At 33.9% G+C, this 22,389-nt stretch overlaps 3 protein-coding genes and 2 pseudogenes across 3 annotated transcripts; 2 read left to right on the top strand and 3 right to left on the bottom strand.

The window, feature by feature from the left end:
* The first annotated feature begins 4,434 nt into the window (after positions 1-4,434).
* On the top strand, positions 4,435-6,768 carry LOC145602101 (uncharacterized). Its single transcript, XM_081658250.1, has one exon. The coding sequence runs from the start codon at positions 4,446-4,448 to the stop codon at positions 6,492-6,494; it is 2,049 nt and encodes a 682-aa protein (XP_081514376.1). The 5' UTR covers positions 4,435-4,445; the 3' UTR covers positions 6,495-6,768.
* A 1,251-nt stretch (positions 6,769-8,019) lies between these two features.
* On the top strand, positions 8,020-11,101 carry LOC145601973 (uncharacterized protein At5g64816). Its single transcript, XM_081658073.1, has 2 exons — positions 8,020-8,179; positions 10,520-11,101. Exon 2 carries the CDS (start codon positions 10,581-10,583, stop codon positions 10,959-10,961), a length of 381 nt encoding a protein of 126 aa, XP_081514199.1. The 5' UTR covers positions 8,020-8,179; positions 10,520-10,580; the 3' UTR covers positions 10,962-11,101.
* Positions 11,102-11,221: 120 nt separating this feature from the next.
* Positions 11,222-13,001, bottom strand: LOC145600279 (putative serine/threonine-protein kinase WNK11 pseudogene; annotated as a pseudogene).
* A 2,110-nt stretch (positions 13,002-15,111) lies between these two features.
* LOC145601800 (alkane hydroxylase MAH1-like) lies at positions 15,112-17,071 on the bottom strand. The gene has a single exon (XM_081657878.1). The coding sequence runs from the start codon at positions 16,897-16,899 to the stop codon at positions 15,430-15,432; it is 1,470 nt and encodes a 489-aa protein (XP_081514004.1). The 5' UTR covers positions 16,900-17,071; the 3' UTR covers positions 15,112-15,429.
* A 2,994-nt stretch (positions 17,072-20,065) lies between these two features.
* Positions 20,066-21,577, bottom strand: LOC145600278 (alkane hydroxylase MAH1 pseudogene; annotated as a pseudogene).
* Between the last annotated feature and the right edge of the window lie 812 nt (positions 21,578-22,389).

Raw genomic sequence — 22,389 nt, 5'->3', positions numbered from 1 at the left:
AAGCTTTTTGAGCTATCTTATTCGGATCTCTATCAAGGGAAAACCTTGAGTTTCTTCAAACATTCTGCTATTTCATGGATGAGTGTATGAGTAAAGGAAAAGATCACTTATAATGGGAGAGTTGGGTTTCACAAGGCTAAGGACTACAAAACTGTCCATGCACACTAGGATGGTGAGTCCAAAAAAGAAGAGTCGCGACATAAAGGGCAAGAGGAGCAAGGCCAAGCGACCCCTGGATGTCGTCGTGTCCAGCCATGTTGTTGGTCTTCCTAAGCCCAACACCGCTGTCGTTGAGAAGTTAGATGATCAACCACCCACTAACCTAACTTGTAGTAGCAACGAGGGGTCAGGCATCAGGGAGGAGAGCGAGATGCATGCGAAAGCTTTGACCACCACTGACAGCGATGAAGTGGAGTCCGTAGGTTCTAATGACGCAAACCCCATGACTGTTGATCCCGACCATGTGCAGTCTTCTCCACCACGCCTTACCTTTAAGTTCTCTGCCACGCTAAGAAAACATGGAAGGACTGTTAGGTCAAGGGTGAAGAACAAGAAAGGTTAAAGGTATCCTAGTTTTTGTTTTTTTGTAGGATCAAGAAATGCAAGGGAACAGGTTTGAAACAACTTGTGGGCTTATGGCTAATTTCAACGATGGAACTTCTCAATCTTCTTATTTACTTTGTCATGCAGTTCATAGTGTGATAGTGTCTGTAACCCCAATCTCCTTTTTAGTTCTTGTATTAGTTTGGTTAAAAGTGTCAAGTGTTTCCCTTGTAGTCTTGAGCCAATTGGAAGCTAGCGTTCTTTTTGGACCGTTGTAAAAATAAATAAATAATTGTGGCCTCCATTTCTCTTTACTTTAGTTGAAAAACAATAAACAATACCCACTTATTAACTTGTATGACTATACGAGTTATCTAACAAAACGTCACCCACAAGGCAAATTCTACTCCATACGTGCTTAAGAGATGGAAAGTTAATCCAAGTAGAACGAAGGGAATATCAATTTTTTCATCAAGATAAAGAGGGAAATCTTATACGTATACGTGCTTACGTAGTATATGTACTTGGGATGCCACCATCTTTACATGTGGAAATTAACTTGAAAGAATATACTACGTAGTTGCTTCAACAAATTTTGTAATTAAATTGAATATATATATATATATTAAAATATTTATCATTTTTCATAGTCAAACTTATAGGGGCGTTGGGTTCACAAGATGGTCTAAGTTTGGAATTAGGAATGGGGTTATAGTGGTATCGGGTTGAAACTTGATATTTAATACCATGTGTTTGGTTCAACTTTGGAATAGAATCTCTCAGTGTTTCATCATTTATTTTGATATCTAAGGGAATGGAACGAGCCAAACTCATCTCCCCTCAAGGTTTCTAAAAGCCATCTCTCATGGGTTTGAAGTGTGGGTTAAAATTCATATTTTTAACAACCAAACGTATGATATGAGTTTTAGGATTTGTTCTCTTCAACTGAAACAAGTAAATCTGGTCTGAATTTTGTAAGTTCTGGTCTGGTCTGATATGAATTTTTCTAATCTGGTCTTGTTTATCTGATTTAACAATTTGACTAAACTTTGATCACATTTTAATACTAATCTTTAAAGAAAAACATTATCAAAATGGATCTTGTTAGATTCGTCTCATCATGAACTTTTTAATATGTAATTTTTATAATTTTTTTAAATACGCAATTAATGATATTTAATGATAAGTAAAAGTTATGGTCTGAATATTTCTGATCTGGTTTGATCTGATCTGAATTTATTAAGAAATAAGTAATAAGTATCTGAAATAAGTTGAAGAGAACAAGTCCTTAGTCATTTTAAACTCATACCTATATGCCGCTGTTAAAAAGAATAAAAAAAAAGAAGAAAGACGTGGATGGATGGTTTCAAACGCCCCCTAAACGGTTTAGATCTTTTTTTTTTATTAAAAATTGATGGTTAAGATTTGCAAACTTCTAATGGTACGATATACGGAGTAATAAACTTATCCGCTGAATTCATCAAACAATAAAATCTTCCACATTCCTCTCTCTCCTCCTTTCTCTCTCCAAAACCCTAGCCTCCATTGTTGAATTTTGAAGGGGCTTTCATCGATTTTAATCGGTGGAAAGCCCCAATCCTTGTTTCTTTATTGTTTTTTTAGGTTTATAATAATGCTTCCTCCTTTTGGGAGGAACTTTTCTCCCTCGAAAGAAAGGGTTTCCGATCTCCTTCGAAAGACAAGGGTTTTTCGACCTCCTTCGAAAGACAAGGTTTATCTCCTCTTTTCGAGGGAGAAATTTCTTAGGTTTGAATCCATGGTAGCAGATCTAATGGATTGTCGTGAAATTATTTCGTTGGTGAAAAAGTTATCAAGTTTTCAAATACGGACAGTTTAATCAGAAGGAAAACATCCTCACGGCTACAAAGGATCGTTAGATTGTCTCTCCAACAAGGCTGTAATTTTCAGCGATATAAGCGGGAGATGCTCCGCAGTGCAAGATCTACTCAACGATCGTAGTTTTTATGAAGGAAAATTCTATTTGATTCAATATCTTATGTATTTGTTAACGTCGAATCTCTATTGTAGATGTCGTATGACTTTTAATTAATGAAATATTTTTGCTATTCAAAAAAAATATATATGGAGTAATAAATATGTGTATACTTTTCAAATATACTTCGTACTTGGAAAGAAAAGTCGTAAAAGTCATACTATGACCTCCATTAATATGGAAAGAGAAGATTGAGTTGTAACATGGGCTAGTGGCTTAGTGTCTGCAGCATGAAAGCGAAAGTTCTTGCCTCTTGGCAGAATCAAGCCATCAGCCCTCAGCCCTCAGCTCTTGCAAGTGGCAACTGCCAATTGCCTTAAAATTGTACGAGTAAATAAATACTCCTAAAATATGGTTGGTGAGATTTCATTTGATCCCTAATCTCATGTCTGAAAGTCGGAGAATTAGGTAACTACTTTAACCTCTTATTTTTATACTACGTACAATTAACGTAAATAGAACAAGTACTCTTTCTGCCCTTGAATGATATTTTAGGGTTCGTTTGGCATCGTTGTGGTTTTCTGTTTTTTGGTTTTTTGTTTTTTAAAAGTATATTACATATGCCACATAATGAATCAAAAAATATTTAGATTTATTAAAATCATGATAATTTTGAAAACTAACAACTGAAAAGTGGAAACACCTTTTTCTTGTTTTTGGTTTTTAGTTTTTAAAAAAACTAAAAACTGAAAACCTAAAATGATGCTAAACAAGCCCTTAGTTTTTCATTTAGGTGTTCTAAAATGTTGTTTTCATTTAATATATATATTTTTTTTCCATTTTTAAATACTCTGAAAAGACCAAGTTATCCTCAACATCTTTTGTTTCTATTCCTTCAATTACCTAAAATAGTTTTATATTTCCTCTAAATAAATATTTGTAACCACCTATGTATATATACTTTATTCTTTTTTCATATACTTCCTCTGTAAAAAGTAAAAAAAAAAATGATAGAAAAGTGAGTATAAGTGTGAAAGAGAGAGAATATGATAAATATTAAAATATGACTATGATATTATGATGGGACCACTCGTGAAGAGGAAAATAGTAAAATACTATATGAAGCCCGTGCGATGCACGGTTTGTTTGATTTTTTAATTATTTTTTTTCGTATTTATGAGCTAAAAATTGTTATATATTTAGATAAAATTACTAATATTAAAAGCTAATATTTAATATTTAATTAATTTAAACTTAAAAATCTCGTTCGCCAATTTTGCTTACGTGGCATTTGAATTATTTAATTCTAAAATAAATTAATAATCTCTTATTTAATTGGCTACTGCTAAGATTTATAATCCTACATGAAGCGCTAAAAAAATTAAATCCTACGTGGCACTCTAAAAACTCGGGAAAAAACTCCCCTTTAAATATATATATTAGATTATAAATTTTTTTTTTTAAAAAATAATAATAAAATGGAGCCAGTATTAAAAAAACGGTCGTAAAAGAAAAGTGGAGCTACTAATAAAATAATGAGGGAGTATTTACTGTTGAACAACACACAAGTCTCGTACATTTTACTCTTATCATTGTACATTATGTACTTTCTAGTTTCTATTCTTATTTATTAATTCTCGTAAAATTTGGCTGATGATAAGATCATCAAGAGACTGATGAAGTACTCCCTCCGTTCCAGAATGATGTTCCTGTTTCGTAAATCGATGCAAATTTTTACCCAACTTTGACCGCAAATATCTTTAATCTCACACTAGCAAAAATTATAAAAGTTAGATATTAATAATCTACTCGTCAAGACGAATCAAACTAGATCCCACATGACTATATAGGGAGTATTAATTAGCCCGTAATCTAATTTGGGTAGCTATATAAAGAGATGCAAGCCTGCTTTCTTATCATTGTAAGCATCACTCAATATTCTCCAATAATGGAAACCCTTAAGAAAAACTCTGTTACTATCATAGTTAATCACATTTTCTTCATAATATTTGTTATTAGCAGCATATTATGTCCTCTAAGAGTAGTAGAATCCTGTGATCCCATAGATGAAGAGGCATTGCTTCATTTCAAACGTGGGGTCAATGATGATTTACCACCTTTTCGTAAACTAGAAACTTGGGTTCCTAACACCGATTGTTGTGTAGAGTGGCAAGGTGTGAGCTGTGATCCCGCGAATGGAAGGGTAGTCCAAGTCTACCTAAACAGCTTTAGCGATGAAGGTGGTATTGATCCCGCGTTTGGCGTACAAGGTACACTCTCCCCTTTCCTCGGCAATCTTACCTATCTTCAAGACCTTGGCTTTAAAAACCAAGTAGGGTTAAGTGGTCCTATCCCTCCCGAACTAGGGAAGTTGTCACATTTAGTTAGTCTTGGGCTAACCAATAACCAACTAAATGGTTCAATCCCTTCTTCACTTGGTAATCTCCATAAGCTACAATATCTTTACCTAGGCAATAATAGCCTCTCAGGTGCCATACCCTACTCCCTTTTTCGGTCCATGAAGTCACTCTTAGTTTTGGAATTGGAGGGAAACCAATTTACAGGTTCAATACCATCTTCCATTTCTAATCTCATTTCGCTTGAAAATATTTATCTTACAAGAAATAATCTCTCTGGCTCGATCCCACTCGGTATTAGTACACTAAAAAACCTTACCTACATAGATTTGTCATACAATCATATAACCGGAATCATATCAGATTCCATAGGTAATAACCTCTCAAAATTACAAGCATTATATCTCAACCATAACAAACTCACTGGAACCATGCCGAATTCTGTAGTTAAACTTTCTCAGCTGCAGGAATTACATCTGGATCATAACAAAATTACTGGAGTCATACCAAAATCTCTAGGTAAACTCTCCCAATTGCGAATCCTATACCTTGACCATAATAGACTTACCGGACCTATTCCTTCTTCCATATGGAACCTTTTTTCATTAGAGGTTTTAAATTTCGGTCACAATAAATTGACCGGTAAGTTACCTTATTCCATAGGCAATCTAACCAAGATTCAAAGAATAGTGTTAGAGAACAATAAGATCACAGGAAAGTTACCACCAGTTATGGGTTATCTAACTGCATTGTATGATATCTTGTTCTCTAATAACCGTTTTTTCGGTCGTATACCTCCAAGTTTTGGCAATCTTAGACTCAATTCTTTGCAATTGTCTAACAATCATCTCGTTGGTCCTCTACCTCCTCAGCTTGCTAACACAACATTTTTTGTCATTAACAACATAGACAGCAACCTCGATTTATCGTATAATCCACTGGGGTTAAAGAACATACCAGATTGGATGTTTTATTATGACGACTTAAGAATTCTTAAACTAGCTGCGGTAGGGATCAAAGGGGAGTTGCCACAATCAATGTCTTCCTTTAATTACTTGGTTCGTCAACTCGATTTATCGAGTAATGAAATCACAGGGAAGTTGCCATCATGGATAGTGAATATAGATTTTCTAGAGTCTCTTAACTTATCCAATAACAGATTTTCCACATTTCCAAAGGATCTAGCAAATAGTTCATACTTGAAGAACCTTGATCTTCACTCAAACAACTTCTCTGGCTCTTTAAGAGACATTTTAAATAGAGAAGCCATATACTCCTACCTCGACGTGTCTAGCAATATGTTCACAGGTCCCCTTGATGAAGACATAGGTAACAAGCCGGGATTTTCTTTCATACAATTCATGAAACTGTCGAATAACCCACTAGGAGGAACCATTCCAAAATCGTTAGGGGAGCTGACAGAACTAGAAGTGTTAGAGATGTCTGGTAACAATATTTCAGGAAGTATTCCGAAGAAGGTGTTGAATTTGGAGAAATTGCAAGTTTTTGATGTCTCAAATAATCAACTGAGTGGAAGAATACCTTCCCACAACACAAGCTTTCCGGCTTCTGCATTTTCGGGTAATCCTGGCCTGTGTGGTGCTCCGCTCCCTCCTTGTAAACGTCGTTTCTACTTGTAGTATGTAGTATTCTTGCTTCTGCATTTCCGCTTAATCTTAGCAGTGCCCAGCTCTGCATTTCGTTTGTACTTGTAGTAGTGTGTATGTTGATTGTTATGTATGTTAGTATGTACACCCTGTTCATCAAATTTCTACGTCAAAATTGAAGCTTATCAGAATTTCCAAATCATTATGTATTTCTGTTTAATATAGATGATTGTTTGTCAAGGGTAGGAAACTACTGTTGATGGTTGATTTACTTTCATGTATTATATTGTTTGATTTGTTTCTACAAGTATGTTTTTTTTTAACTTCTAAGGTATACAAGTAACCATATTACCCTGGTACGTTAGGCCTTTAGACCAAAGTAAATAAATAAAAAATAAAAAATGGAAAACTTTGGCCTAAATATTTGTAAGATAATTTTTTTTTTTTTTTGTTTTTGTTTTTTGGAGAAATCCCAATCTAGGATGAATGATATATATGTACGAAGTATGATTTATTTCATGCAGTTTCCCTTACAAAATCCTCTTAAGTTCAAGTGCTAGTCTTAAATGTCCGATAAAAAGACAAAGTTTAAAATGTTCTAGGCTTCTAGCACTTTGCCTAAGTTACCCCCTACAATAACAAAATACGATTAATTGTGATTTTTTACTCAATAATTAGCTTTTATTTATTCGATTAAGGGCCTTTTCATATTTACTTATTTTCAGTTCAGCTCCAATCAGTTCAGTTCAGTTCAGCTCTTAAGTTCCCTCTCACATAAAATATTCATTTCATCTCAATTCAATTCATTTTAGTTCAGCTCCAATCAGTCCAGTTCAGTTCAGCTCAGTTCAGTAAATATGAACAAGCCCTTGATTATACTTGGTAAAATTGATGCAAAATAAAAAAAAAAAAAAAAAAAAAACCAACCCTACATACATATACTAAAACTTGGACTCTTCTTGATATGACTTGGTTTAATTTTGACTTGATTTAAACCAACCCAACCAAATCCGAATTGACAAATATTTGATCAATATAACCATATTGGCAAACAAAAAGGGATCCACGTGAGCCGATACAAATGACTTAATTCAAACACGTAATTTCGAGTTCAAGTTTAAGTTCAATCAGACAGGAATTCATAACTACTCGTATTAGTTCGTAAATCAATTATTCTCATCAGAAGGTTTTCTAATTTGGTACATTTCGAAGTTAATCAAGTTATTTTAGGACCAGGTATTTGAGTTTGATACGTCACAAAACTCGCAATAAGCCCCAACCCCCAAGCTCAAATGCCAATTAATCACGTAAGAATTGTTAAGGTCTATGTTTATAATTGTGGTGGCTCATAGCTTAGCAAAAATTAGTAGCAAGTTTAATGAAAGTCGTATTTGGTTAGAGGAGTACCCTCTTGAAATTCAAGAGGGGTTTGTAATGATCTTGCTAATTTGATTACTTAATAAAATTGCTAAGCTCCGTTCCTGTCAAAAAAAAAAAAAAAAAAAAAAAGGTCTATGTAAAATGCGGTATATAAATCGGTATCTTTTATAATGACGCAAAAATTTAAACGCCGCTTCCATTTCCACTAACAACACTCTCTCCTCCTCCGCCCTCTCATCGGCCTTCTCCGCCGCCGCCGTTTCCGTCACCGTCGCCTGCAAAATTCCCGGCGATATCTACTCCTCCGCCGCTAACACCGCCATTTTGTTCTTGCCTTGGTATATCTCTCTCTTCTATCTCCTTATCCTCTTCCAATTCAAGCTGAATTACAACGCTGTTTGCGAATTTCTATACGAATTTCTAGGGTTTAAATTCTTTGTTATGAATTTCTGGAATTTGGCTTTAATTGGAGTAAGTTTGGGTGTTTTTCCGAGGAAGAAGAAGGTTGTTAGGTGTTTGTTTAATTAGGTTTCCTTAATTTGGGTCATTTTTCGAAATTTCAGTGTTTTATTGTATGATAATTGAGGCTGGATATCACTTTCAATTTTCCTTGTTTGATAAATTGAAGATAGAACAGTGCATTTGATTTTATAAGCATAATTGAGATTAATGCCGTTGATGTAACCTTGATTTTTTGAAGTTTTATTGAATTAATTTGCCTCTGTTAGTTGATTATAAGTTGTTGAAGAACTTTGGTGAATAGTGTTTATCATATTTGCGATGGTAGTATGGCCTTATTCTTTTATAAGGTTATGTGCGTTAGAAAACTTAATTTATAATTGATTTACTTTAATTACTCTGTATAATATGAAGTTCATGGTTTGTGATCAATGAGAAACTTTAGCCAAAGGTCTTATGAAGATGCCGTCAAATTTTACCGAGGACAGTGTGATATCTTATTGTGCTGAATTTATAGTATCAATGTAGTGTTCTTTATGCATAGGATATTATTGAAAGTTTGAAACCATTGTATGGTTTTGAATATACATGGATAAGGTGACGGCTTCCCTAGGACTTTGTATTAGGAAATTTTCTTTTGGCAGCAAATTAATTGATGACTCCAATACTGAAATGATTCCTTAGCAAATACAAAATGGGGGCAGAGTCTCAGAGGCTGGGAGTTGTTGATTTATAGATGTCTCACTCCCCAAGTTTTTGTTCAGTTTTTTGCGGCTTTAGGGTAAATAATGGGTTTAAACTTGGGTGAATTGTTTGAGTGATTAGCCGACAGTTGATTGTGGTTGGAGCGATCTTGGATATTACTGATCGCTACTCTCTAGCCTATTACAGGTATAACAGGGAAATATTTGTTGAATAACTGTAGTGATCTAGTGATATAGGATCCTGAATTGATGAATACAGTGTGTAATTTTGTGGCAGAGCATGAGATCAGTCAAGCTCTTGAAATTTGTTCTTATGCAAGTATTGTGAGAAGATTACTGAATCTATGTATAGATTTGGGGTGTGGTTGGCATTTTCTGGTACTTTCGTACATTGGTTGTTCTTTTCTTGTTATTAAGGGGAACTGCAGAATTGCCAAACCGTTAATGACTAATATTTAAAATTTCACTGGTGCTCCTTGTGAAGTTTTCATCATTTACTAGTCAAATTAGTTGAAGAAGCAAGAGCAACCTGTGGGCAATTTTCAGTGTAGGGTTACTATGAACTAAATTAGTTGTTATCTACAAATTGTTATGCTTCTCTTTTCAGTCATAGACTCATAGGATAATGTTATGAATGCCTTTTCAGTCAAGGGTGTGACTGGAATCTTTGTCTCAGCAAGTGCAAGGCACTTTGGGGATGTTGGGGTAAATTATGTTTATGTCATGGTTGCACAGGTTCTGTATTGATCTACTGGATTACTGGGTGAAACTCAAAACTGAGTTCTTGTGATTGCTTTTATTAATATTGCTTATTGTCACATAGATATTTGCAGAGTGTGTTTATTGATGTTAGTGGTTTTGGTTTTAACTCTTTTTAAGTCATATGGTGCAGTTGGTGAGTGGTATGCCCAAAAGGCTGAAATGGCATTGCTGTGTGATCATAATTTCTGGGAAATTTGCTACATGTAGCATAGCACATCCACACTTGATTGGTTTGTTGTTGGATCTTATATTTTTGTTTCAAAAATTGATATTGATAGGTTAATGATTCATGCTGGATTTGTCTGGATTGATTTACTTGATTGCCTTGAGGAGTTGAGGGAGTATTGGAGTTATTGTGTAGGTAGCTTTTCTACTATCTAACTACAGCCAGTTTTGGAGAAAATTGGTTGGACTGTCAAATTATCAATAGTTATAGCTTATAGGTGAATGGTTTATTGTTGAAAAAAGGATATTTGTGATATGTAAAGCCATAATTAATTTGGTTTGTTGTTTTTGCAAGCACTACAAAAATACTTTTCAAGCAATTGTGTCATACTACTGTTCTTTCAAAGACACTGTTTGGTCACTGCCTTAATATCTTATATCTTGAAGTTATGATGATGCCCTGCTGTATGACTGTTTTTGGTCCAACTTTTTTGTGCATGATCTATGAAGATTTCTCTTATCATTGTGACCAAAATTCTGAACTTGATTGGTTATTTGTTGCTAATGTTTTTTTTCTGTGAAATGCAGCTTAAAGACTAGTGCAAGAATTGAGAAATAAACGCAGATAAAGCTCAATTATCTCAATACCATGGTGGAAGTTTGGTGGTCCCTTTTGGGTGCTGCTATTCCAGCTGTTGTTGCAGGGCAAGCCTGGAGAATTAAGAGAAGGCGGGATGAGGAGCAGAGGATTAAGAGTGCAAGGGGCCGAGAAAAGAGCTCAGATGATATATTTGTTTGTGAAAGGGTTTGCACCTCAAAACGTATGCTGAAGAAGGTTGGTGCTTTCTCTAAGGATCCAATCCCTGATACTTGTGTCACCGTCTGTGGAGTCTCAGAACTCGATGCATGCACTGATGCTTGTGCACGAACTGTTTGTGTCAATCAGCATCATGTTCCAAACTGGAATGATGTTTGTCTTCGAAGATGTCAAAGTGAATGTCTTAAACTCTCTGCATCTCGTTCATCCTAGGACGTAGGGACCATTGGATTTTGTTTCTGAAAGGTTAATGTGGTTGTTTAGTGTGCTGAAATTGGTAGAAGCAGGAATTGCTGTTAATATTTGAAAAATATTTAGCTTACTGCTTAATCAAGTTTGCACTTTTTGCTTAATTTTTAAAATGATTTTATAGGTAATCTATTCTCTGTTAAAATTGGTTATTCTGCAGAATTAGTGGCAAGAAGACTAGCTAATTAGTAATTTACTGTTCGGCAGTATTAGTACAAATTGAATTCTTTTCAATAATTTAATACGGAGTACTCTCTTTTTTATAAGAGTATCATGATAGATACCTCAAAAAATACTTAAAAGAAAAGAAAAGAAAAAAAAAAAAAAAAAAAAAAAAAAGTCATAACAGGCTTTGATTAAAATTGAATCATATTACTTAATTGGTGTAGTGTACATAATTTGTGTTGCAACTAACAAGAACTGCTACTACACTGAAAATTCAATCTAAATCTAAAATTTGTTCCCACAAAAGAATAATAGCTTCTTCAACGATCTCGAACTTGTCTTGGCTACCTCTTTTTTGTTGCCTTCTCTTCTATCTGTAACTTGCTTGTCTTGACCAGTTGAATTAGCTAACCGTGATTTATCAGCATGATCATGTTCACTTAGTTTCTCGGATGCAAGTAATTGGGTGTCCTGGTTCGTGTCACTAGGCGGTTTTGCAGGCTCGTTGGGTTTGCTGACATTATTTTCTGATGTTGAAGATTCTGCCTCCGGATGTACAAGCTTCCTAACCAGATTTTCCATAAGCTCAGTTACAAGGACTGCCTCTCTGATTGACAACTGGAGCTCCTTCATCATCTCTTGCATAACCAAGTGAACTGTATCCTTTTTTATAGAGAACACAAACTCGATCTTTTGAGCATGACCTCTCTTGTCACCAATCCGAAGAACCATTGATATGTAGTCGATCTCCTTGATCAGCTGCCCTTCTAGCTTGCACTCGATATTCTCACTGACAACAGCCGTCAATGGGTCAACAAGAGAAACAACAGGTGAGCTAGCCACTTGATCACTTGATTTATAAGTTGATGAATCAAGTGGACTAGGCATTTGATCCCATGTTACAGAAGATGAACACACAGATTCTGATTTCTGACTCGGAGTTCTAGATGCTGCAGACAATCCAGAATCAGTCACCACTGCAAGAAACGGATCATTCAGAAGGTCAATTGCTGGCGGTCTCTCTGACGCAGGACCCAAACACTTCTCAATGAACTGCTTTAACTGCAGGTCTGTCACTCTGTCTAGAATAGCAGGCTTGATACCAGATCTCACCTTCTTATAAACCTGATCTGAATTACTGCACTCTGTATACGGCAATTCCCGGGTCACCATCTGCAGCAAACACATCCCAAAAGAATAGATATCCACCAAGTGATCATACTCCTCTCCGAAAAGCTCTGGTGCCATGAACTCAGGCTTACCACTAACAGCGAGAGCTGTAGTGTCTTCTTGAAACATCGCCGCAAGTCCAACATCTCCGATTCTAACCTTGCCAGAGTATCCATTCATATAGATGTTATCACAGTTTAGATCTCCGTGAATAATGGGAGGATTCTGACAGTGCAGGTAATCTAGCCCTTTCAGAATCTGTCTAGCCCAATTCTTGATTGCCTTTTTATCAACAAGATTATGTTTCTTGCGATACTGAGTCATTGTTCCAGAGGTAGACAGTTCAGTAATGATGTAAACTGTCTTCGTTTCGCTATCGACCCACGAATGGTAGCACCTCATGATGTTCTCATGCTTCAGAGACTTCAACAGCTTAACTTCTGCTCTCACATTCCTCTGACATTCTTCTGACTCGAATATTTTCTCTGACAACTCAACTTTACTCCAAGTAATCTCTATTCCTTTCAACTCATCAAACCCCTTGTAATCCTTCTTGAACACCCCTTCTCCCAATACCTCCTCGAACCTTACATACCGCCCTGTCGAATCCGTCTCAACACCCTCATCCTCAAGCTCATTGACATTTTCTACCCCTGAACTCGAACCCATGATTTGATTGACTGAACTAACAAAATTAATTCTTTCTTGAGTTCTTTTAAAGAATGTATCAAACAATGATCAACTGTTTATCAGTGAACAGGGAAGAAAACAGAAGACAATGGCTTGAAACGGGTGATTTTGGATGAATCTGATTGATTTTTTGTGGGTTTGCAATCCATGAAGGTAAAGGGTAATGAAATTTGTGGTTCAAAAAGAAAAAATTGATGAGAAAATTTAGGGTTATTTGGTTTAGAAGAGCAGTTAAGTTTTTTTTTTTCAAGAGAAAGTTAGCTTTGGATCTTAGTTTATAAAGGAGTAGGCTATTAGGTTTTTAATCTTGACTTACAATCCAAGATAATCTTGGTTTGTGTTTCCTAGAGAGTAACTGAAAAAGATTTGGATATTTTTTTTACGGAATTTTTTTGTTTTAGAAAAGATTTTAAAAGATAAATTATATCCGAATTCAAAAGATAAATTATATTGTGTACGTATAACAAATTAGGAAAATATTATGGGATATAAAATTAGGGTTGGACTTTTTCAAAATATTAAGGATAAAGTCTCAAGTATAACAGAAAATATCCAAGAAAAATTCCAAATTTTGATTTTTTTTCTTTAATAAAATGAAATTAAAAAATGAAATCGAATCTAATTAGGCTATATCTCTAGTAAAAACGTATATTTGGATTGAAATTATAAATTTATATTTTTTTTGAAGTAATTGCAACATTAATGCACAATGATAAAATTATAATTGTTAAATTGTGGAAGCTTAATTCACCAGTGGAGTAATATTAGTAGAAATAATGTGAAATGCTTGGTGTTACACACATAAAGTTATGGTAAAAATAATGCATGGAAAAGAAATTAATAAGATTATAGCTAGTCAATTAATTAAATTAAATTATTATGAATTTAAAGTTCATCATCAGCTTCTCTTCCATGTCTATGATGAGAAAATTTGTGTTCCACCTTATCCTTTGCCTTATGCACTGCATGATCCATTACCGTGGCTGCGGATTCAGCTGTTCTTTCGAATGTTGCCTCTCCTTCTTCGAAGCTCTTCTTTGCTGCCATTCTTATTCGTTTGCTCGAATCGTGGCTTTCAAATTTATCAGCTCCATCTTTCTCTTGGATCCTGAAACTAATCCAACAACATATATAGTATCAATAATTTTATTCAATAGTCCATTCATTTGTTAAGATAATATTAAGAATGTGATCGATTAAATGTTTTGAATTTTTGATAGTGTTTGATGATGTTTTAAAGGAGAGATTGTTATATACACCCGGGTGCATGCATGTATAAAACAAATTCCGGGGTTTGTGCAAAGTATATGATAAGTTAAATATCTTCATAGAGACGATGAGACAATCCTTATACAAGTATTTGAGACAGAACGTGTGTGTTTGATTATGAGACGCATTAAACACAATATTTTACTAGCTAAACCATCTTGTATCGCCAAAAATTACCTTATATGTAGTTTAATTGAATCTATGAGTATTGAGAAAACTTAATTTCGTTTGATCCTAAATTGTTGCACATAAACACATACAAATAAAATTTCAACCAAGGACATCAAAAAATATATTCATTAAAAATACAATCTGCATTTGAATATATACCTAATTAAAAATAAAACAAATAAAAAAAACTTACTCCAAATTGGGAGGTAAATATTTCTTTTGTACCTCCTGCAAAAGGTATTTAACCTTATCCCAGGAACTTAAAAGAGATGTTACAATAGAATTTACACCATTTCCTTCAGAAACGTCAAACGCTATTGATAAAGTAATATGAGAAAGTAATAGTAAAACAAAAACAGAAGTAATTTGAATTTTTATCATTGTTTTTCATATTACTACTAAAAAAATGCTTAGTAATTTGATTTATTCTTTGTAGTCTTGTAGATCTTAGATTGGATCATATTTTTGTGTTAGTTGTACGTGGTATCCTTGGCTTAAATGTAGTCTGTGAATGGATGTAAACAAAAGTTTTTTGTTTTTATTTTTTGAAATAAAGATGTAAACAAAAATTCATTTACTTACCATAAAAACTTTAATAATTTTTTTATCTATTATTCAGCTCGTCTTACGTATATCAAACACATTATGTAACATTAATAAAATCCTTTTATAAATAAATGAATAAGAGTTCTCCAATCATACATCCACATCTCTAGCGCGCAAATGCGTAAACACCTAGCTAGGCATAAGACTTTAAAGACACATGAATAACAAAGCCACATACATAAAAGCAACTCAACATACCTTACCTTACTTTATCTTACAAACACCGTACCAATTATTTAAGGGAATCATCTTAATAATGATCTAAACATAGTAACATACACCTAAAGCACAGCAAGTAGACTAATACAACATGTAAGAGAGATCATACATAATTAATTAACCTAATAATAAGATGTTTTCCTCATGAAGAACGATTAACCTTAACCATGAATCCATGCTTCATACGAAGAATCAAAGAGATATCGGGAACAACTTGATGTCCTTCAACTGCTTGGAACGTGTAATTTCTAAGTATTGTAGCAACAACGGCCTTCATTTGGAAGAAAGACATGTTTTTTCCTAGACAAGTTCTTGGCCCTGCATTAAAGGCTAAGAACTTGTAGGATGGTTCATGTCGAATGTTCCCTCGTTCAGATATCCATCTCTCTGGCTTAAACTCATAACAATCATCTCCCCATATCGCCTTCATCCTTCCCATCGCGTACATGTTGAATATAATTTGCATATTCGGATCAACTTGGTGGCCACTTGGAAGTACATCCGACTCAACAGAGGCCTTTTGCTCAAAAGCCACAGGAGGATACAATCTTAAGGCCTCACATAATGCACCATGAACATAAATTAACTTGTGGTAATCATGGACCGTCTCCATTGTGCTTAATTCATCTCGGATCTTGGATTCAACTCGCGGGTTCTTAGAGAGTAGGTAAAAGAACCATGACAAAGCAGTACTAGTTGTGTCTCGTCCTGCTATGAAGAAATTTAGTATAGTGTCTCTTAAAAACTTGTCACTAGCACTTGTAACGTTTATACTTTGGCTTTCATCCATGTATAATGTCAATAAATCGACACCAGCTTGAGGCTTCATTGATTCTTGTTTATTCTCTTCTCTTTTTTTAGCAATGCATTTATAGACGAAATCATCTAGTATTTCCCAAGCTTTTTTGTACTTCTTTTCATTTCCTACCCCAAGCCACCTAAAGAACTTCCATACACTCATAGGAACGAAATGTCGGTACAATATTACCTCCTCAGCATCATCTAACGCGTTTGCAAATGGAACATGAGGCCAATCGATAGATAAAGATCCTAGATCACACCCCGTAACAAGAGTACAAATAGTATCAAGCGAAAATCTATAAAACAAATCTTGCAAATCAATTACTAACCCTTGTTTCGACGCATGATCAAGGACCGGGATTAGACCTTTCTCCACCTTCTCCCAAACCCTATCTTGCAAAAACTGATGAAACTTAGGGTGGCCAATGAAAGTATGCGCCATTTTCCTATGGAACTTCCACAAATCGGAGTCTACATTGAAGATGCCATCCCCAAAAACATCGAACATTTCATTAAACTTGGTTCCCTTAGGAAAATTTGTATAGTTCTTGCTCATAATGTAGTGAACATTTGCAGGATCAAGTGTGATGAACATCTTCATGTTGGATAACCAAGGACCTTTAAAGAGGAAATTCATATCTAATTTCTCTAACAATTCGGTTAGCCAATCGTGAACTTGATGAACGTTTACAAGTAGTGCAAACAACATCCCTACTATAGGCCAATTAGTAGGAATGCCATTTTTGTTGCGATAAAAGTAGCAAAGGAAGAAAATGGACACAAATATCATGAAGATAACAAGAAACTCCATTTTTTTGTGTGTGTGTTTTAGCAAAGTATTTGAGCTTCCTAGAAATAATAGTGTAGTAATATACGTATATATTTTATGCTTATTCTAAAAAAAAAAAAAAAAAAAAAATTATAGACCAAGATTTAATTCATCAAGCCTTAGAAAATAAAGTATTTTAGAACTTTATGGAATTTGGGATATAATAAAAGCTTCCTTTTGATTGTTGTACAATGGTAGTTCGAGCATATATAGAATGTCGTACCTCGTGTCTTCATCCATCCTCTTATCTTCCCAATCATTTTCGTATTAATATGCAACTTGTAATAATGCAAATCCAATAATTTTGTTTTTTATTTTCATATTTTGGTTGTGTATGCAAATTGTAATGCAAATCCAAGAATATTTTAACATTAATGTATGCATTATTACAACGAACAACGACATATATAGCTAAAGACAATTGATGTAGAAGTTAGTTCTTTGCATTATATTGTTTGCTTATGCTTTTATTATCAACCGTACCCTCGTCTTTGTAATATATTATTCTATAGATGTGCACCCCTAAATATCCTTATTATTATTTGTGGATGCCAACTAATTATTTATACGAAGAATTGATTTTCTTTATTGTGATATTCTTCTTTAAAAAAAATCCTTTAGTTGTTGTTATTCGAGAGCGAAAAAGTCTCTTCCAACAATTACTCTCGTCATAAATTGACAATAACAAGTATCCGCTAGTACTATTAGTAATGACAATAATAAGTGTCCGCTGGTACCATTAGTTCTCATGTCAATATATTCCCTCCGTCCCAAAAAAAACGACTCATTTGGGTTGATTATGCGGGTATTAAAGAAGTTAAGTAAAAAGAAGTAAAAATATATTGGAAAGATAAATTTACATGGGGTTTGTAAAAAAATAAAGAGAGAAAGTAATAAAATAACATGGAAAATCCAATTTTTATATGGGGAAGCTAATTTTGCACAAATATGTAGCAAATTGGTGGGTGTTTTAATGCAAATGAGTCTTTCTTTTTGGGACAAAGTTTTGGCCAAATGGGTCGTTCTTTTTGGGACGGAGGGAGTAGTATATAGGTATATGATTTAAATATAACCAATGAACACTTGTTAATATCATTAATGACAAAAGTAATTATTAATTACATACCTTATCTTCACTTTGAGACATTGAATACTGACATATCTAAATATATATATCTATACTATATATTAATAGACATTCTTTTTTAAAGGAACCATGCCACGTGACACTCATTAAAGTATTTGCACCATATCACAAACATTCGAGACAACGCCTGGACTACACACTAGCTATACAAGCATTCGAACACAACTATCAAATGAAAGATGTACAAACTAGCAACCCAGCATATCGTCCAGGCCACACACTAGTTGTCTTGTCAAATGGTAGCTAGTTTCACCAAATAGGGATTTTGATACAATTATTATTGCTGAAAAATAATTTCCTTTGTCATGAAAGTTTCTTTCAAAAGAGCTTCATGTTAAAGTTTTTGGAACGGGATCATGTTAAAATTAATTACCCACAAAGATCCTTAATTAACTCTATTGTACATATTCGAGTTAGCTATGATTAACCCCTACAAAATTTCAATTTAACTTAAGGGACGAAGGAAGTAATAATACATTAATACCATAGGTTCTCACACGCATTTCCTCTCCTTTAATTAAAAGTTTCTCTCATTATCTTCCATCACATCCTTTTCTTTTTCATTTACTTGGCGTTAAACTAACAGTAAATAGCTCAGATCATCATTAAACTCTACGTTAGATGTATATAATATTACGGGTCTGTTCTGATTTACTGAACTGAATATTTTATGAGAGAAGGAAGTTAGGAACTGAACTAAATTGAACTGAACTGAATTAAACTTAAACTGAAGAGAACGGGCCCTACATATAGATTAAATTAAAAAAGCAGATTAAAATTAACTTAACATACAGTAGATGATAATGTGCTCCTACAATTAAACTCTATGTAAGTTTGTTACGTCGATTAAATTAGGACAAATAGGGAGTACCTTAAAAACAGATTTTACTTTTTGTTTGCATAATCTTAAAGATGCATTCATGAATGTCAGAATGTATGATCCCTGGCCTCTTAGTAAAATTAACGACGACGACCCTGAATTCACATTTATTGAGTTGTAGTCCGGCACTTGTGTTATTATTGCTGCATGTGTAAACTAATTATTGGAGCCATGATAGTACAATAATTGCCATAGTACCATGGTAAATTATATTATTACTTGTATATAATGTACGTCTACATCATTATTTATTGGTACTAGGATGTATATGTGGCTCTTTGCTAATATATATTTAATGGAATATACGATATAGAAAGCTATTGGGATTGATTATATTATGTATTATGAGTTTTTTTTTTTTTTTTTTTTTTTTCTTTTCAAAAACCTATTTATGGTGAAATTTGTACAGTTTGATGATCGGATTAAGGGAATGGAGACTAATTACCGTTAAAAGTCGAATAAATAACATTATTCTTATTTATAAAAATTCTTAAATAAGTACTTTTGATAACTATTTACTTGTGGCCTGGTTATGAAATTAAACTGTTACTCAAGCTCTTGTTGTTAAGGTAAAAGCATCTAGGTTGTGCTTAATCCCCGATAAGATTAATAATTTCGAAGTCCAAAATTGTCTTACAAGGCCGAGAGAGTGATTAATAGCAAAAAGCGAGGGAAAAACCCCTTAATTTTGGTTTCACTCAAACATTATCAAAAAAGCACACAAGTTTTAATTTTTGATTTATTGTCAATTTATACCTCTTTTTGTTGAGTCATGCACATAATTTGATTTGCACTCCTTTTACCATATTATCTACCAGCTTATGAAAACAAATGTAATTGTGTTGCTGAATTTATATTTATAATTTAACATTCGTTGACATCCAAAAAAAACAAAATATGTCAATAAAAAACGAAAAATAACATTATGTAAAACATACCACCATGTTATAAAATTAATTAAAACAATACGACGTAGTACAAAACTTCTCATCATATAGTACGTAGCTAGCTTATTGAATTACATAGCACATTTAATCAACCATGCATGACAAAATAGAAAAACAACATTCATCAAATGCACAAAATAAGAGTATAATTTAGTACGTATAATTAGATAATAATCACGGAGAACGGAGAATCTTAACCTTAAACCCATACTTCATGTGAAGAACTATAGACATATCAGGAATAACATTATGCTCTTGGACTGCTTCTATGACATAGTTCTGAATTATAGTAGCAGCAACAATCTTCATTTGGGTGAAGGCTGTGTCTTTTCCTAGGCAAGTCCTTGGCCCTGAGTTAAAGGCGAAAAACTTGTATGATGGCTCATGTCGGATCTCCCCTAGCTCAGATATCCATCTCTCAGGCTTAAATTCATAACAATCGTCTCCCCATATGGATTTCATCCTTCCCATCGCGTACAAATTGAATACAATTTGCATGTTAGGGCTCACGTGGTGACCACTTGGGAGTACATCCGCCTTCATAGGAGACTTGGCCTCGAATGCAATTGGAGGGTATAATCTTAAAGTTTCACATAATGCAGCATGAAGATAAACCAATTTGTTATTCACCTCTTTATTAAATTTTATCTTATTGACCTTCACAGTGTCTAGTTCCTTTTTAATTTTAGAAATGACGTGTGGGTTCTTAGAGAGGAGGTAAAAGAACCAAGACAGTGTACAACTAATTGTGTCTCGACCTGCTATGAACTTACTTAAAATCAAATCCCTTAAAAACTTATCTTCTTGATCACCACTTGAAGCTTTTTTATGCTCATCTTCTTCTATATATAATGTTAATAAGTCAATACTCCCCTCATTATCTTTCTTTGTACTAGAGGATTGTCCCTTATTGCTCAATTCTTCTCTCTTTAAACCTATGCACTTGTAAATGAAATTATCTAGGGTTCGCCAAGCTTTTTTATACTTGTACTCTTTTCCTACATTCAACCACCTTTGCAATTTCCACACGAAAGTTGGCACTGCATGGCGATAAAAGATCACCTCAGCAATGTCATCTAAGGCACGGGAAGATGGTACGTGAGGTAAATCGAGTGAGAGCGATTTTGGATCATAGTCCATGATCATTGTACATATAGTATCGAACGTGAACCTTGCAAATAAATCTTGCAAGTCAAATTCGATAGCATGCTTAGAGACATGATCAAGGACCGGAATAAGTCCATCCTCCACTTTTTCCCATGTTTTATTTACCAAAAATAGATGAAACTTAGGGTTATTAAGGAAAGACTGAGCCATCTTTCGATGGTATTGCCATACCTCAAAGTCCGAGGTTGAGATCGAATCTCCAAGGACGTCGAGTCTCTCACGAAACTCGGCCCCCTTGGGATAATTCGCAAAGTTCTTGCTCATTATATGGTGAACATTGGCAGGATCGACGGTGGCTAGTACGTGCATGTTGGTGAACCAAAGGCCTTCAAAATGGAAAGTCATATTACATTTTTCCAAAACATCAATGAAAAGATAATGAATATTGTTTATATGTTTAAAGATTGATGGAAGCATTCCAAGAACAGGCCAATTAGTTGGAATCCCTTTTTTGTCATAAAAGAAGTAACAAAAGAAAGTAAGGGAGAAAATGATCATGAAAAATTCAAAATAATACATTATAGTAGGCTAAAATAAGTATTATGAAACTTAGCTTTAATTAAAACACTCAAATGAAGGTAGTGTTACTAGCTAGGAATATTATTATGGTTTATGTTTATGTTATGGTTTATAAATATAATAACTTTATAAGTCCCTTTATATAGAATTTTTTTGGAGAAAGCACGCACTTAATTGTATTGATGATAGGCTGATAGCTTTCATATTCACCTAAGTAACTTGCCTAATAGCAATGTACTATGTTAAAACAGTTCACATGTCAAATTAATGTAAATATGAATGCAATCCCTAGTCCCTACACCGCTACATGTTCAACCTTTCGGAATCATCAAGAATTTATATAGCTTCGAATATAATTGAATTTTATCCTTGGATTAGCAATGTATATTTTTGACCAATAATATTTTTTTTAATTGACATTGATTAAAACTGTTGATATTTTAAAAGTATTCACGGAGATTAATCTAATAAGATTATACAGTATTTAACATTAATAAGTTAATAATTATAACTTGATTGTATGTAGGATGGACTTTGCCCACAATACATAACATGTCGTGATGTCCCCAATTTGGCCAATTATCAAGAATGTGATGACGTTACAGTAGTGTGACCAGAAAAACTAAAAATTAAGTACTTGTTTGGCATCGTTTTAAGTTTAGTTTTCTGTTTTTTTTTTTTTTAAAAAAAAAAAAAAAAAAAAAAAAAAAAAAAAAAAAAAAAAAACCAAAAACAGGAAACAAGAATAAGGTGTTTTCTCTTTTCTATTGTCAATTTTCAAAATTATCATGATTTTAATAAGTTTGACTACT

Source organism: Chenopodium album, chromosome 21 (genome assembly GCF_948465745.1).
Source record: "Chenopodium album chromosome 21, dcCheAlbu1.1, whole genome shotgun sequence".
Lineage (NCBI taxonomy): Eukaryota > Viridiplantae > Streptophyta > Magnoliopsida > Caryophyllales > Amaranthaceae > Chenopodium > Chenopodium album.
The sequence above is the reverse complement of the archived record's forward strand: the minus strand, read 5'-3'. Positions and strand labels throughout refer to the sequence as shown.